The sequence below is a fragment of the Corvus hawaiiensis genome, chromosome Z, assembly GCF_020740725.1.
Source record: "Corvus hawaiiensis isolate bCorHaw1 chromosome Z, bCorHaw1.pri.cur, whole genome shotgun sequence".
NCBI classification, from domain to species: Eukaryota; Metazoa; Chordata; class Aves; order Passeriformes; family Corvidae; genus Corvus; species Corvus hawaiiensis.
The window spans coordinates 65,203,361-65,218,356 of NC_063255.1; the positions used below are offsets into that span (position 1 = coordinate 65,203,361).

Consider the following 14,996-nt stretch of genomic DNA (forward strand, 5'->3'; position numbering starts at 1 on the left):
AGACAGAGGGCTGGTTAAAGACAAATAAAATGGCTTCACCAAGGGCAAATAGTGCCTGATTGGCACATTGGTCCTCCACCACGGACAGAATACATCAATTGTCAAAGGAGAACTACAGATGTCATTTACCTATCTGTAAGGCCTTTGATTTGGACCCTCACAATATTCTTAACATAAAGTCATAGAATTATAGAATACTGTGAGTGGGTAGGGATCCACAAAAATCAGTCACGTCCAACTCCTGGCCCTGCAGACGACATCCCAAGAATCTCACCATGTGTGCGAGAGCATTGTCCAAAAGCTCCTTGAATCCTTGCCAGGCTTGGTGCTGTGACCACTTTCCTGGGAAGCCTGTTCAAGTGTCCAGCCACCCCCTGGGTGAAGAACCTTCTCCTAATATCCAACCTAAACGTCCCCTGACACAGCTTCAGGCAATTTCCTCATGTCCTGTCACTGGTCATCACAGAAAAGACATTGGTGTGTGCCCCTCCTCCTCCCCTCATGAGGAAGTTGTAGACTGTGATGACTGCCCTCAGTCTCCTCTTCTCCAGGCTGAACAGACCAAGTGACCTCAGCTGTTCTTTATAAAGCTTCCCTTCAAGGCCCTTCACCATCTCTGTGGCCCTTGTTTGGGACACTCTTTAGCTTTATAGCTGTCTTACATTCTTGCTGCTAAACTGAAGAGAGATGGGTTTTATGAATGAAATGTTAAACGGATAAAGATTTAATTGGATGGCCACAGTTAAAGAGTGAATGGTCCATATCCAATGCTTCAGCGTAAAAATGTAAACCATTAAGGAGCGGTGTTCTTCAAGGGTCATACTGGGAACACTATTATTTTCTACCTACATCAATGACATACACAGTGGAATTGACTGCACTCTCAACAAGGCTGTAGATGACACCAGGCTGAGCAGTGCAGTTCATCACAGAATCATAGAATCAATAAAGTTTGAAAATACCTTTAAGATCATCAAGTCTGTCAACCTAGCACCACCATCATGTTCAGCATTAAATCATGTCCTCAAGTGCCATATCCACTCACCTTTACAACACTACCAGGGACTGTGATGCCACCACTTCACTGGGGAACTTGGCCTAATGCTTAATAACCCCTTCCATGAAGAAATTTTTCCTGATATCCAATCAATACTCTCAGGCACATGGTGTGACTCACTTCAGCACCTCAATGTCTTTCTTGGAGTGAGGGGCCCAGAACTGAATTCAAGGTGTGGCCTCACCAGTGCTGAGCGCAGGGGGACAATCCCTGCCCTGGTCCTGCTGGCCACAGTGTTGCTGATACAGGCCAGGATGCCATTGGCCTTCTTGGCCACCTGGGCACACCCTGGCTCATGTTCAGCTGCTGGCACCAGCACCCCCAGGTCCTTTTCCTGTGGGCAGCTTTGCAGCCACTCTGCCCCAGCCTGTGGTGTTGCCTGGGGTTGTTGTGACCCAAGGGCAGGACCCGGCAGTGGGCTTTGTTGAACCTCACACCACTGGCCTTGGCCCATGATCCAGCCTGTCCAGATCCCTCTGCAGAGCCTCCTACCCTCCAGCAGGTCAACACTCCCACCCATCTTGGTGTTATCTGCAAACTGACTGATGGTGCACTCAATGCCCTCATCCAGGTCATCCATAAAGACATTAAACAGAACTGGCCCCAGTACTGAGCCCTGGGGAACACTGCTGGTGACCGGCCACCAGCTGGATGTAACTCCATCCACCACCACTCTCTGGGCCTGGCCATACAGGCAGGTTTTTACCCTGTGAACAGTGTGTCTGTCTAAGCCATGAGCAGACAGTTCCTCCAGAAGAATGCTGTGGGAAACAGTATCAAAGGCTTTACTAAAGTCCAGGCAGATGACATGCACAGCCTTTCCCTCAACCACTAGGCGGGTCACCCTGTCATAGAAGATCAGGTTGGTCGAGCTGAACCTGCCTTTCACAAATCCCTGCTGGCTGGGCCTGATCCCCTGGTTGTCCTGCACATCATGTGTGATGATACTCGGGACGATCTGCTCCATGACCTTGCCCAGCACTGAGGTCAGGCTGACAGGCCTGTAGTTCCCCGAATACTCCTTCCAACCACTGTTAGGACAGGTCCAGAGGAGGGCCATGAAAATTATCAGACGGCTGGAACATCTCTCCTAAGAAGAAAGGCTGAGAGAGATGGCTTTCTTCAGCCTGGGGAAGAGAAGGCTTCAGGGAGACCTTTTTGTGGGCTTTCAATACTTAAAGTGGGTTTATAAGAAAGATGGGGAAAGATTTTTTACCAAGACAGTAATGACAGGGAGCAACAACAATGACAACAAGGAACAGTTTTAAATTGAAAGAGACATGATTTAGACTGGATACAAGGAAGAAATTTTTTTACTGTGAGGGTGATGAGACACTGGCACAGGTTACCCTGAGAAGGTGTGAATGCCCCATCCCTGGAACCTTTCAGAGTAAGATTGAATAGGGCTTTGAGCAACCTGATTTAATGAAAGATATCCCTGCCCACAGCAAGGGGCTTGGACTAGAAGATCTTTAAAGGTCCCTTCCAACTAAACCATTCTATGATAAGAAGTGCTATATCAGAATGTTTGAATCATTGTTTTCAAGAGAAAAAACTTTGAAGAATATAAAAGAATCACTGAAGAGGGAAGATTACCAGCTGCAGATAGAAGGTTTAGTGAGATGTACTGACTGGAAAACCTGAGAAATAAACATGTAAAGCTACCAGCAGTGACTATTTTGCAAAGTCTTAAAGGCAAAGGTACACTTAAATATATACTTCTAAAAAAGTGCCAAAATCTATGAGAATATTGCTTCTAGTAAAGCGTAGCCTAGCAGACTTATCACGCTATCCAAATGGAGGCAATCTTCTATTAGTTTGAGACTTCTCTCCCAAAGCTCATTTGAAGAGAAAGGAAAAATTTTACAAGTGTTGATGAACAAATCTGAGGGTTTTTCAGCACAGCTAGGTTAAACTCACAACCTGTGCAAGGTGTCAACACCAATTCAAGTCAGACTATGAAATCCCAGATAACTGTTAACTCCTTTGAAAAATTTTAGAAGTGATGACTGAGCACTCCCTAAGGAAACCGAAGAGTCTATCTCATCCAATAAATAATAGACAAAATGAAACTGCCTATTTTTCTGTATCTCTTAGCACCACAAATTGTTTAGGTCTATGTAATTAACTGGTTTCAGTTATGAAACCAGTTTCTTAGGTAAAAGGTTAGTAATTTTTTTTTCTTTTAATAGAAAAAGAGAAAAAAAGGTCTACATATTGTAGATCAGTTAAACAATATGTGAAGTTCTCAACTTTCTTCAATATGCAAACTACAAGCTGTCATTTTTGTGACATGACTATCATTTTTCACATTTGTGTTTTAACCATGTTGTAAGTCAAATGCACTAACTATAGCTGCCACTGTTGGTCTCATGAAAACAGGTCTGTTCACCTCAGCCAACAATGCAGAGTTTAGTTGCATATACAATTTCATATTATCTTTTTTTTTGCAGGAAGAGTTATCACAGCACAAGTTTGCATTCTGATGGAAGTAATACATGTTGATACCTAGGTCTTATTTCCATGTTGTATATAAATATTTTTAAGATATTTACAAATATGTTGCTTCTTAGATTTTGTTAATTCTAGTATACTTTTCTAATAGGCTTAGCCTTACTCCTTTCCTCAGCTGTAGAATTTTATTTCCATTAATTAACTAGAAAATGACTACTTTATTTTTAATTGTAACTGCTAAATGTATAATGACATCACTTCACACATACAAAACCTGATTATTATGTGACCATGCTCAAGAAATAGGAGTTTTTCTGCAGTGACAGCCTACACTGTCTATTTGATGAAGATTATTTCCACAGCAGGCATTCTATCTTTTGACAAGGGCATGGAGAGTAGCTTAATATGAACAAAACTACAGTCAGTGCATTTTCTGATTGTGCTTACAACAATCTCATAGAATATTTAAGGTCAAATAATGGTTTTAATTTCATCTGCTGTTTTTGTAATAAAATTCTGCATATTTCCAGAGTATATAAGCTAAGGGAACTGTGTGTTTATAGATATGTGTACATCTATTTAACCTCTTTTTAATACACAGTACAAATGGGGTTGCAAGTACAGTCCAGAAGGAAAGGCTACACTGGTGCTTATGGCATACAACTCAAGTGACGTACACTGTGCATGCTTGAATGAAGGCAAAACAGATGACCTGGCTGAAAAAACAGAATAATATGAACAGGGTTGTGTGGTGAGTGCTGGCTTCAGGAAAAAGAGCAGTTCAAGAAATAAGGCTGAATTCCGAGATCAATTTATTTTTCATGATCACACTTTTAAAGGTTATATTTATGAATTATATTTATTTATGAAGGTTATAAACAATATGTTAAAATTAATAAGATTGGGACCAGGAACAAAATGGAATAAAACATACACAGAGGTGCAAATCTCTACACAGATGTCAATATTTGGGTAGTTTAAGCAAAGAGGTTACAAATAAAGAAACAACTATCAACATTGCAGGGAAGGAGCTATGACAGACAATGAAGATCTTGACTCTGAAACAATTAGTGTGGCAATGAGTGTACAAAGTATATATTCACGAGGCCACCCCTCAAATCCTGTGTTCAGCTTTGGATCCCTCACTTCAAGAAGGACACTGAGGTGCTGGAGTATGTCCAGCATAGGCCAGTGAAGCTCGTGAAGGGTCTGGAGTACAAGTCCTATGAGGAGCAGCTCAGGGAGCTGCGTTGTTTAGCCCGGAGAAAAGAAGGCTCAGGTGACCTGAGACCTTATTGCTCCCTACAACTGTGTGAAAGGAGGTTGTAGGCAGGAGAAGGTCAGTCAAAAGGACAAGAGGAAACAGCCTGAAGTTGGGCTAGGGGAGGTTTAGATTGGTTATTAAGAAAACTGCTTCACAGAAAGAATGGTCAAGCACTGAAAGAGGTTGCCCAGAGAAGTGATGGAATTACCACCCCTGGAAGTGTTCAAAAAACATGTAGAGGTGGCACTTAGGGACATGGTTTAGTGGTGGACTTGGCAGTGCTGGGTTAACAGTTGGACTTGATGGTCTTAAGGGCCTTTTGCAATCTAAATGATTCTATGACAAGTAAATACTCGTGTCAGATCAAATAGCACCGTTGTAGACAATTTTGTACAGTCAGCAATACAGTAATCACTCATTTCCTTGACACACACAATTTGAAAAATTAATTCACTACACAGCAGCTGCAGGGAAGAACTAAATGAATTGCAATAATTTTTTATGCCATTTAAAACACTGCATACTTGTAAAATAAACAGTATGTAAATGCAAACCAGTATTTGTAGATTTTAAATTTTTTCACACTGCAATCTTTTTAAATCAAAACATGCTTTAAGATATGCAAACATCTTTTAATATGACCGAGAAAACATAAAACAGAATGAATAGTTTCCTTTTTTCATTTTTTAGTAATCTGAGGAAAGTAATTCTCAAATAATAAAAATGAATAATGACTTGAGAAATTGACATTTTTACTTTTAAGAATACCGCAGGGAATGGTATTTGCTCCTTTGAAGAACAGTGATTTTTTTTTTTTTAGACAACAAATAAACATTATTCAGACTCCTTGTGCACTGAAAGCTACCTCCAAAGGTTCTGAAAAATTGCATGGAGTCAGGAATGTAATATATAATTATATCTAAAACCTACTTGCAGACCTGCAGTTCAGTCTTCAGTGCTGCTATCACAAATATTTAGCACTCATGACTTTAATATTTCCAGCTTAGGGTAAAATGTCACACTACTTTTTAGATAAACTGCCACTAACTCCTTACCATGTTTGTGGGGAGGTTAAGGAGGTCTGGCATAGTCATTTTTTTAGAAGGTCATGCAGGGTAAACTAATCCAAATATTAATTATCCCTTTTTTTTCATGGTACAACCAGCTTTAGAGCAAAGTTCCTTATCTTTTTTTTGTTTCCTGACATAATGACAGAGTTAAATTGCATTACTACAGACTAATTCTATCTTTGGCATTTATTAATTTATTAAAAGCTTAAATTACATGTCAGTTGCAAGAGAAGTTCTGGTGACCTGAACACTTCTCTAGGAACTTAAATAAGACTGCAAATTCATTCTGCACTGTTTATTTAGAGCATTATCAGCTGTTTCCCTTTTTCACCACTTATGACTGATAGCACAAAGCTGTTACTAGTTTCTGAATATGTCAAGTAATACAGCCATCTTATAGTAACTATACTTTTAGAACAGAAGACTAAAAATGATTCAATGTTATTACTTTCCTGAACAGAAAACAATTACTACTACCTCTGCATGCTGATATTTTCTAAATAAACATCACTTAATTTGTACTTATATTCAAATAATTTAAAAAGTGCATACTTTTGAAATCTCCATCCCCAAATGTCAATGGATAGGCTCCTGGCTTTTCAATCTTGTACATTTCCTCTATAAAAAGGATTTTACAATCATTTATTGTGTCTTCTGGACCTCTGAAAAACAAAAAGAATAAAAAGTACATTCAACTTAGCTCGTCAGACCTAGATTCTATACCTTCTGAATCCTAAGATAAGTAACCTTTTTTTTTTTATCACTGATAGGATACTTTATTTCAATTAATACACAAAAATCAGTCCAGTGCTGTAACTCTTAAGGAAAAAAAAAAAACATATTTAGGGCTTGCTTAAAGAAAAGACTACTCCATCATCCTCAGACTGTCTGGCAGTTCAGCATATCTTTGACAGTTATCCACTATGGCTGAATTCCACTTCTAAAACCTGAAAATGTTTTTATTGGTCGAACACAGCAGACTACACAAAACCATATCCTGTGGAATACAGCATCTCAAACATTATAAAAGTGTAGTATCACAAACAAACCAGAAATGTAACCTATAAGGCAGATTAATACTTGTAACCCATAGAGCAAGAAAAGCACAGAAAGTGTCAAAAGCCCTTCTATAACTTTTAACTGTTTCTCAACTCTGGAAAGCCACATACAAGACTGTACTGAATTACATACTGTAGGTAGTCTTGCTAATGTCAGGTTTCACTGCAAAATCTCAGTGATTAGTAGTAAAAAATACTCCAAGACTCCACAACAATAATGCCAAAAGACTTCTAGAAAACAATTAGAAATTATATGTAAAGGTTTTAACCTATTCTTATTAAAATATATTTGTATCTACACAGATTCTAATTCAATGCAAACATATCTAGGAAGAAATGGCCACAATGACACCAACAGTTGTGAAGCACTCCCTTTTCCTTCCTCCTTAGGATGCTATTATGCTCTCTTCAACTGCCTGTCCTCTTACCACTTTCAATTTACTACCTGATCTAAAAGTAAGCAGGAATTTTCAGTATAATACTGATGGATATCTGTAAGAACCAATCACAGAGGTGACTAGAACACCTTCGAAGAAAGCCAGCCAGGTGGCAGATCCCTATAAAAAAGTCTAGCAAAATGCAGTTAGACTATAGACAGATAGGGAAACAAGATACTAGATTCATATTCAATAAGGATAACTGCAACAACAGAACATCTCCAGAAACATCAGGCTTTGGTCTGGAATCTGTGGTTCCCTGCTCTACCTCTTTGCCTGCCCCCACCACTTCCTTTGTGCTGACTACCAGTTCTTGGACAATGACACATGATGACCTAACTAAGGCAGAAAAAAACTAAGCCAGGGAAAAACCACAGGTAACAAACCACTTCTTCATGGCCCTGAGCACTGCAGTATTTAGGTCTCCATGGAACTGGGATTGAGAGGATTCTGTCAGTGTCTTGACTGGCTCTAACTGCCTTCTAAGTGTACCAACAGCTATTTACTTAAGCACCTGTATTTATTTTGACCCTTTTCCTTCCCAGCAGTTTTTGGAGGAAAAACTTTCCCCATTACTGGTCACATGTATAAACAGCAAATGCTGGCAAATTTCAAATATTTAGGCTATTTGAACAGAATACACAAATGCTGCATCAATGAAAGTACATCCATCAGATAGATGAAGAACTGTTTGCTTTCCTGAGGAGAAAAATAATGTATTTAGAATAAATTTAATTTGCACCCTATGCGGATAGTACTTTAAAGCAGTTCTGGTCATTGTGAGTAACACCTCTCAGATTTAGCATGCAAAGACACTTTGAATTACCCACAATATTCAGCAATTCACAATCAAAAAGGCACAGTACATTCAAATATAGAAGGGACAAGATGTAAACATATCTTCAGCAGGAAAACTGAATCAACAAATACAGACCAAACTCCTCAAAGTACCAATATTTCTCAGGTTATTTTCCGTACTTTGGAGAGTCTTTATTAACTGTCCTTTATTTCTTGTTATTCCTAGATTATTTGAAGTTAAAAACAAAACAAAACACACCTTTTGACATTCTTTAATGCCATCAATCTATATTAGAACCTTCCTTACTTATAACATTGCTTGACTGCCTATCCAAAGTTATTCCTCTAGGACTAACTTCTAACAGAACTCAAAGTGATGAATCTAATCTAAAACAAAAATACAGAATTATGACCTCTTTCACATAGTTAATGTGAAATTTTATACTTAATGTAGCAGCTACAAATGACTGATATTCTCAAATTGCAGCAAATTTCAGACAAATCTAAGCATATTTTTCACTGATTTTTGCATCCTGCAAATCTTAAATGCGTGCGTAGTCTGTAACTACTATCCCTATTATGAGCATCTAGGAAAAATTCACACTTTCTCTCCTCTCTCTACAGCGTGTTATGGTTTACAGCTACTTAACTTTAACTTACCTTCCCCCCCCCTGCATTTTCCCCAGAAAACTAAAAAGCAGCTGTTAAAAAAAAAGTTTTTCATTATCTGTATTCTCTGCATACAGTCTATGGGTCAAGAAGGAAGGTGGTAAAACACCATACAGCCGTACTCAGAAATCTAGACACTTGTGATACTGCTATTCATATCTTTGGGGAAAAAAGCCAGACTTGAGTTCAGTAGAGTATTAATTAGAAGTAAATTCCACTGGTGCCAATTTGAACTATAAAATTACTTTTAACTACAATGATTAATACATTGCTTCCTTAAAAGATACCATGAAAAGATTTGTTAGCTGGTTTGATGATGTAAGTGTTCCAAACGGTAACAGCAAAGTTTTTGTGAAGTATGCAGAAGCACAGACTTTTATCATCAACTTTATTACAAAGTATCATCTCAAAAAACATTATTTCCACCTCGAAGTGTTGAAGCACAACATACTTCTTAAATTTAGCTAGTTAAATAAAACAATTCCTCTAACTAATACTGGAAAATACATAACTCTTGAAATAATAAAAAAATTAATACAGCTGCATGGCATGTTTTTCTCTCACAGCACTGCAATCCTACTGACTAGCAATACTATTCCTTAAATCTAGGCAGTACTTATTAAACAGATGGAATTCATAATTTCTCTATTACATACACTAGATCACGGTAGACATTCCTTCTCTTTTTGCCCTGTATTTTTCCTCTGAGATAAGGAAAAGCAACTTTCAGACTATGTTTTCCCAAAGTCTATTCAGTATTTGAACCAGAAAAAACATTTTATTTTCTGCTATGAGTTACATAAGAAGAAAGAAAATACTACCAAATAACATTACAAAGCTGGTATGTTCCAACAAATGTCACAGCTGCATATCTGGAACTACAGAGGAAGATAACTAACATTGTGAAAATGATGGCTAATAATAAATGGTTAAGTTTTACCCAAGCTAAAAAAATCTGCTCAACTAATTGCTCATAAAAGACTAATTCTTCTGCCACAGTACCCATTCAGTGATGTAATAATGATCACATGATTTTAAAATTATGGTTATCTAATAAAATGGTGGCTATATTATGCTGTCAAACATATAACCTTTCTTCATTTCTTCACCCTACCATACCAAAAATGAGATTATGCAATACGCATAGTAAATGGGGTATTTGTATTTCAAGTAAGAACTTTAAATCTTTAATTAAGTCCAAAAACAAGGCCAGATTCTTCAACACAGCAGAATTCCTCATGCAAGCCTTCCTTTGAGATAGGTTAGACTAAGCCAGAGAGAAACCTTCAACTGAACCTTCTTATAGCTACACCTTCCCTACATACATTTCCTTTTCTTTTTTTTTTTTAACCTTCAGGTGGCAAAACACTTTAGACATTCAGAATCACAGTTAACTAGACGTGTGACAGGTGGGCATTATCCTGGATATTTCAAAGGTCAGTTTCAAAACTCCTGGACAGTTACCACTCTTAGAGAACTTTATCAGTTCTTACAGTCTGATAGATTCAGTTACAATTGTCAGATCTCTGTCTGGAAATTTCTGGGTTTATCACTTTACCACACTGAAATTAAAAGTATAGTACTTTAACACACACTAAAGTTAAAATACAATGGTGAAAAAAAACGGGGGGAAGACTACTAGAAAAATACACACGAAGTTTATATTCACACAAAGAGTAATAATGAAAAGTGTCTAATGACAATTTATCTTTAGGCCCCCTAAGAGCAAAATCTTACTCACACTGTCATGTTTACCAAAAACAACTAATTCACAGTCAATCTCTATGGCTAATGTCAAAATGTACTGTCCAGGTCTGCATAGAAACAACCACGATCAGAATATAACATTGGCTATGCTCTCCAAATATACAAATTCACTCAACAAACAATACACAAATCAAAACAAAACCAGATTTACTACCACTTTCAGTATCTATCTTTTCATACACAACACTTTGTTTACATGCCTTACATCAATCAGCCTTTATTCTGCTTTTGTAAAGTTTTCAGCCAGCAACTCTTTCTGTTCTCCATCAACAAACTACAGTTAAACTTCTTAAAAAACACATAATCTTTTAATATTACCATTCAAAATGCTTGACAGAACTTTCAATATCATCTCCTTAGAAGTGGTTGACTGGAGATTTGATTTAAAACAGGCTTGTTTCGAAGGTGACTTACAAAATCTTCCCACATTAAGACAGCATATTACATTGAAAATCTGACCAAATTCTGCTAGGTTGTACTGAATTACATAGAGGTTCTTCTATTTTTTATTGCACTCAAGCAAAAAAGCAGAGAATATGTACAAGACTTTTTTTCAGAATATTCCACACACATTTGTTTTATCATTAAAATAAAAATGCACATTTACAAAATGGGACAGTATTAGCTCTGCTTTTAATTCAACTTTTCATTTATTACACAGTACTGTAAAGATAAAGACACATGACAACTTCCAAACTATGCAGAGATTTTATTACTCTCTTTCCATAACACTAGTATTTAAACAACAGCAAAAAAAATTAAATTAACATTTTCTAGGCTATGTTGAAGATCTTTAATGCCTTAGAAACAAAACACACACACTCCCCATCTTTTTTTAATGTCAGCAGTAGGTGTGACGCTTGATGCATTTACAAAGCAATGTATTACAGTTCATTATGTCAGATTCTGAAAGCAGAGACTGGGACGCAGAGACTCTCCTCTTCTCCTTAGCTTGGGAGCTGTAAGCAGGTGAACACTGGAGTACCTGGGGAAAGAACTGGCTTGAGAGAACAGCCAGCAACAATGTCAGAGACTCACGACTCTGCACACATCCCAGTCCCAAGCCACGGAACACGCCGAGGTGCGGAGCCTCTGGCGGGCCCTGCTCCCGCCCCAAACCTGGCCCTGTCCATGGTGCTGCAGGAACATCCCTGTCCCGTCGGGGAGGGAACACCACTGCCACCACCCCAGCTGCTCCCTTCCTGTACTGAGGACTGCGTCTGTGGCTGGCACTACCACAAATGCTCAATGGGCATCTATAGCTTCCAAATCCAAGTTCAAACACACATGTTAACACCCGAATGACCATAAAGAACCAGGTAAAAAAGCAGATTGATGACCCATAAAGGTGATACACCAGAAGTTTCATATATGAAAAACAAAGAATATGAAAATACATCAATATAAATTTTCATAAAATTCATAAAGAACATATGAAAATAAGAGCTGTGCTTGGGCATGGTCTAAGCTCAGTCCACTTCTCTATGTGTTTGCAGACTGAACTGCAGTGCACAGAAACAATGCTAAGACTCTGTTCAAGACATCATTCCAAGGGTCTGGGCTAGTCAACAAATTCCTTCATGCTAGGAAGAAGCAAAGATACAAATAGGTGATTCTTACTAGAAGAGGCTAAACACTTCTATCCAGATTTTAAATTATATTGCAATTCAGTGAGTAGATGCAGTACACACTTATCATGAGCTTATACAGAGTTACAAGAGACCAGTCTGTGAACCCTGCCAGACTGAGTGAGAACCTCAACTCAAAAACAAAGACATGAGAAGAAGCACCTCCCTTCATAACAAACCCACAGAGGGATATTGTCAGGATGAAAAGACCTTCCAAAAAAAAACAAAGAACAGAAGAGAAGGAGTCCTAAAAACACAGAAACATATTAAGCACTCTGGAAAAAACAAACAAACAAACAAGCAAAATACAAAATGAAAAACAAAACCAAAAAAACAAACCAACCAACTAAAAAACCACAAACTCCAAAACCAAAAATGTCCCAAATACCCCCAAAACCTAAGTGAATAAAACAACAGCAACAACAAACCCCCAAAATGTAAGGTGCTTTAAAACCAACCAACCAACCAAAATCAAACAAAACCAACCAACTAATCAACCAAGAAAAGGCAAATAAAAAAAGACCGGGGAAGCCTTCTGAAGGTATCCACCATAAAATCATAAAAGAGAATACAATGGCACAGAATCACAAAGACATTTCCAAAGAATGGTCATATCAAAGCAAAAGAAAGGAAGGAGAACTCCTTGGGAAGAAGACTAAACCCACGCTTCTAGCCTAGAAAGTTAGTAGTGAATTTATTATCATGGCTTGAATGTATGACAGCATTACTGTAATGAAAAAACTTGGCATCTAGGGATTCTCCTGCTCAGAACATGATGAATCTAATTCACCAAGAATTCCTGAAAGTCAGAAAATCCTAGGAAAAGAAGCCATAACTAATTTGGCATTTAGAGGGCAGCTGTTTATTTTGGAATGTCTTCATTCCTTGTATTGCCCAGTTCTCTTCAGAAAAATTTCAGCAAATGCTTCCACCATGATTTCCCATTTCATTAGTGCATGATATTAAATCCTCCATTTAAGTGCCCAATGGCTATTACTTAATGGTAATACAGCCTCTCCTAGTTTTACAAGTTCGTGTGGAATCTCTGATAATCCCTTAACTGTTCATTTTTATATTGATAAATCCAAACGTCCATAGACTTGTGGGTCTAACTGTTGGAGAGATTCCCCAACAAACAAGCGAGAGAAGCACATTTTGGTGGTTCCCTGAAACACCTATACACCAATGCATGGGCAATGAACAAAGGGGATTACAGAGGTCTGTGTAATTAATGCAGGTCCACAACAACACTGGGATTATGGACACATGGTGGGATAACTCACATGACTGGAGTGCTGCAACTAATGGGTAAGGGCTCTTCAGGAAGAAGATGCTAGGAAGGCTAAGAGGAGTCGTCCCTTATATGAGGGCAGATTAGGAACTAGTCAGGAGCTTATAGGTCAAGGTTAGCAGACAGAACAACACTGGTGATGCTGTAATAGGTGCATGCTTTAGAGAGTAAGTATATATGAGGACTCCTTCAGGCAACGGGAAAAAAGTTTCATGTTTACAGGCCCTGTTCTCACAGGGAACTTGAAGCATCATGGCATCTGCTGGAAGGTCAACAAAGCAGAACACAAACAATCCAGGGAATTTCTGGAGTGCAGTGGTAACAATGTCCTGATGATAGAGAAGCAAACTGCTAGACCTGACACATACAAACTGTGAAGAACTGGTCATGGAACATTAAAGTTTCACTGCCACAGTGATGAGATGATGGAGTTCAGAATCCTTAGAGGAAGGATATAGTACAAGACAACCCTGGATTTCACGACAGGAGAATGTAATCTCTTCAGAGACCTACTTGGAAAAATCCTACAAAGCCTAAAGATACCCTTTAGAGAAGGGCCCAGTAAAGCTAGCTGATACTAAAGCATCATCGCAAGCTAAAAAATGGTCTATCACCATGTGCAGGACATCAAAGGCAACAGGAAGCCTGCAGAAATTAATAGGGAGCTTAGATATAAAAAGGAGATGATCTGGGGCAGGAAGAGGTATGTCTTATTGTGTAGGCATAGGGTTGGGAAAGCCGAGGTCTACCTTGATTTGAACCTGTGCAGTAAAATTCTATGATTATAAAAACAGGAAAGGAAAACTAGAGAAAATGTAGGGCCACTCCTAAATATAGCAGAGCCCCTGATGACAATAAACACAGAAAAACCAAGGAACTCAGCACTTTCTTTGCCTCAAGTATTTAATGCTAATACCAGTATTTAGGAACCCAAGGTCCTCAGGAACAGAAGGAATGGCCAAAGCAAGGAAAACTTAGCCTCAGTGGAAGACTAGGTTATGGAGCATTTACACAGGACATATAGAAGTCTACTGGCCCTAACAGGTCATGCTCGTGAGCACTGAGGGAGCTGCCTGATGTTTGGATGAGTGTACTCTTAGTCCTGTAATTGAAAGGTGATTACACCTTCCTGTTAAATAGAAGAGTGTAAATATCAGTGCTATCTTCAAGAACGAAGACTGATGACAGATTGATCAGCCTCAACTCAGTCCCTGGGAAAGTGAGTATTACTTGCCTCTGCCACCATCTAGAGTTAGACAGAAAGGAATTTCATCATGTTCAACAAAGAAAAATTCAAGTCCTCCACAAAGGGAGCACCAGTACCTGCTGAGTGTCTCCACCTGACTGGAGAGCAGCTTGGTAGAGAGAGATCTTGAGGAACATAAACCAAGCTGACCATAAACCAGTTACGTGCCCTTGCAAGCAAAGACGGTCCACAGCTTCTTGGACTACATTAAGAGCAGCACTGCCAGCAGGCAAAGGCAAGGCAAATGCGCTCACAAC

At 38.6% G+C, this 14,996-nt stretch overlaps 1 protein-coding gene across 5 annotated transcripts in view; it reads right to left on the reverse strand.

Annotated features, from left to right (window-relative positions):
- UHRF2 (ubiquitin like with PHD and ring finger domains 2) overlaps window positions 1-14,996 on the reverse strand; it is an 82,644-nt gene that overhangs the window by 26,167 nt on the left and 41,481 nt on the right. For all 5 annotated transcript variants that reach the window (XM_048292311.1, XM_048292307.1, XM_048292310.1 and 2 more), the window contains one exon: window positions 6,398-6,507. In XM_048292311.1, coding sequence (XP_048148268.1) covers window positions 6,398-6,507 — 110 coding nt within the window. The remainder of the gene's footprint in view (window positions 1-6,397; window positions 6,508-14,996) is intronic.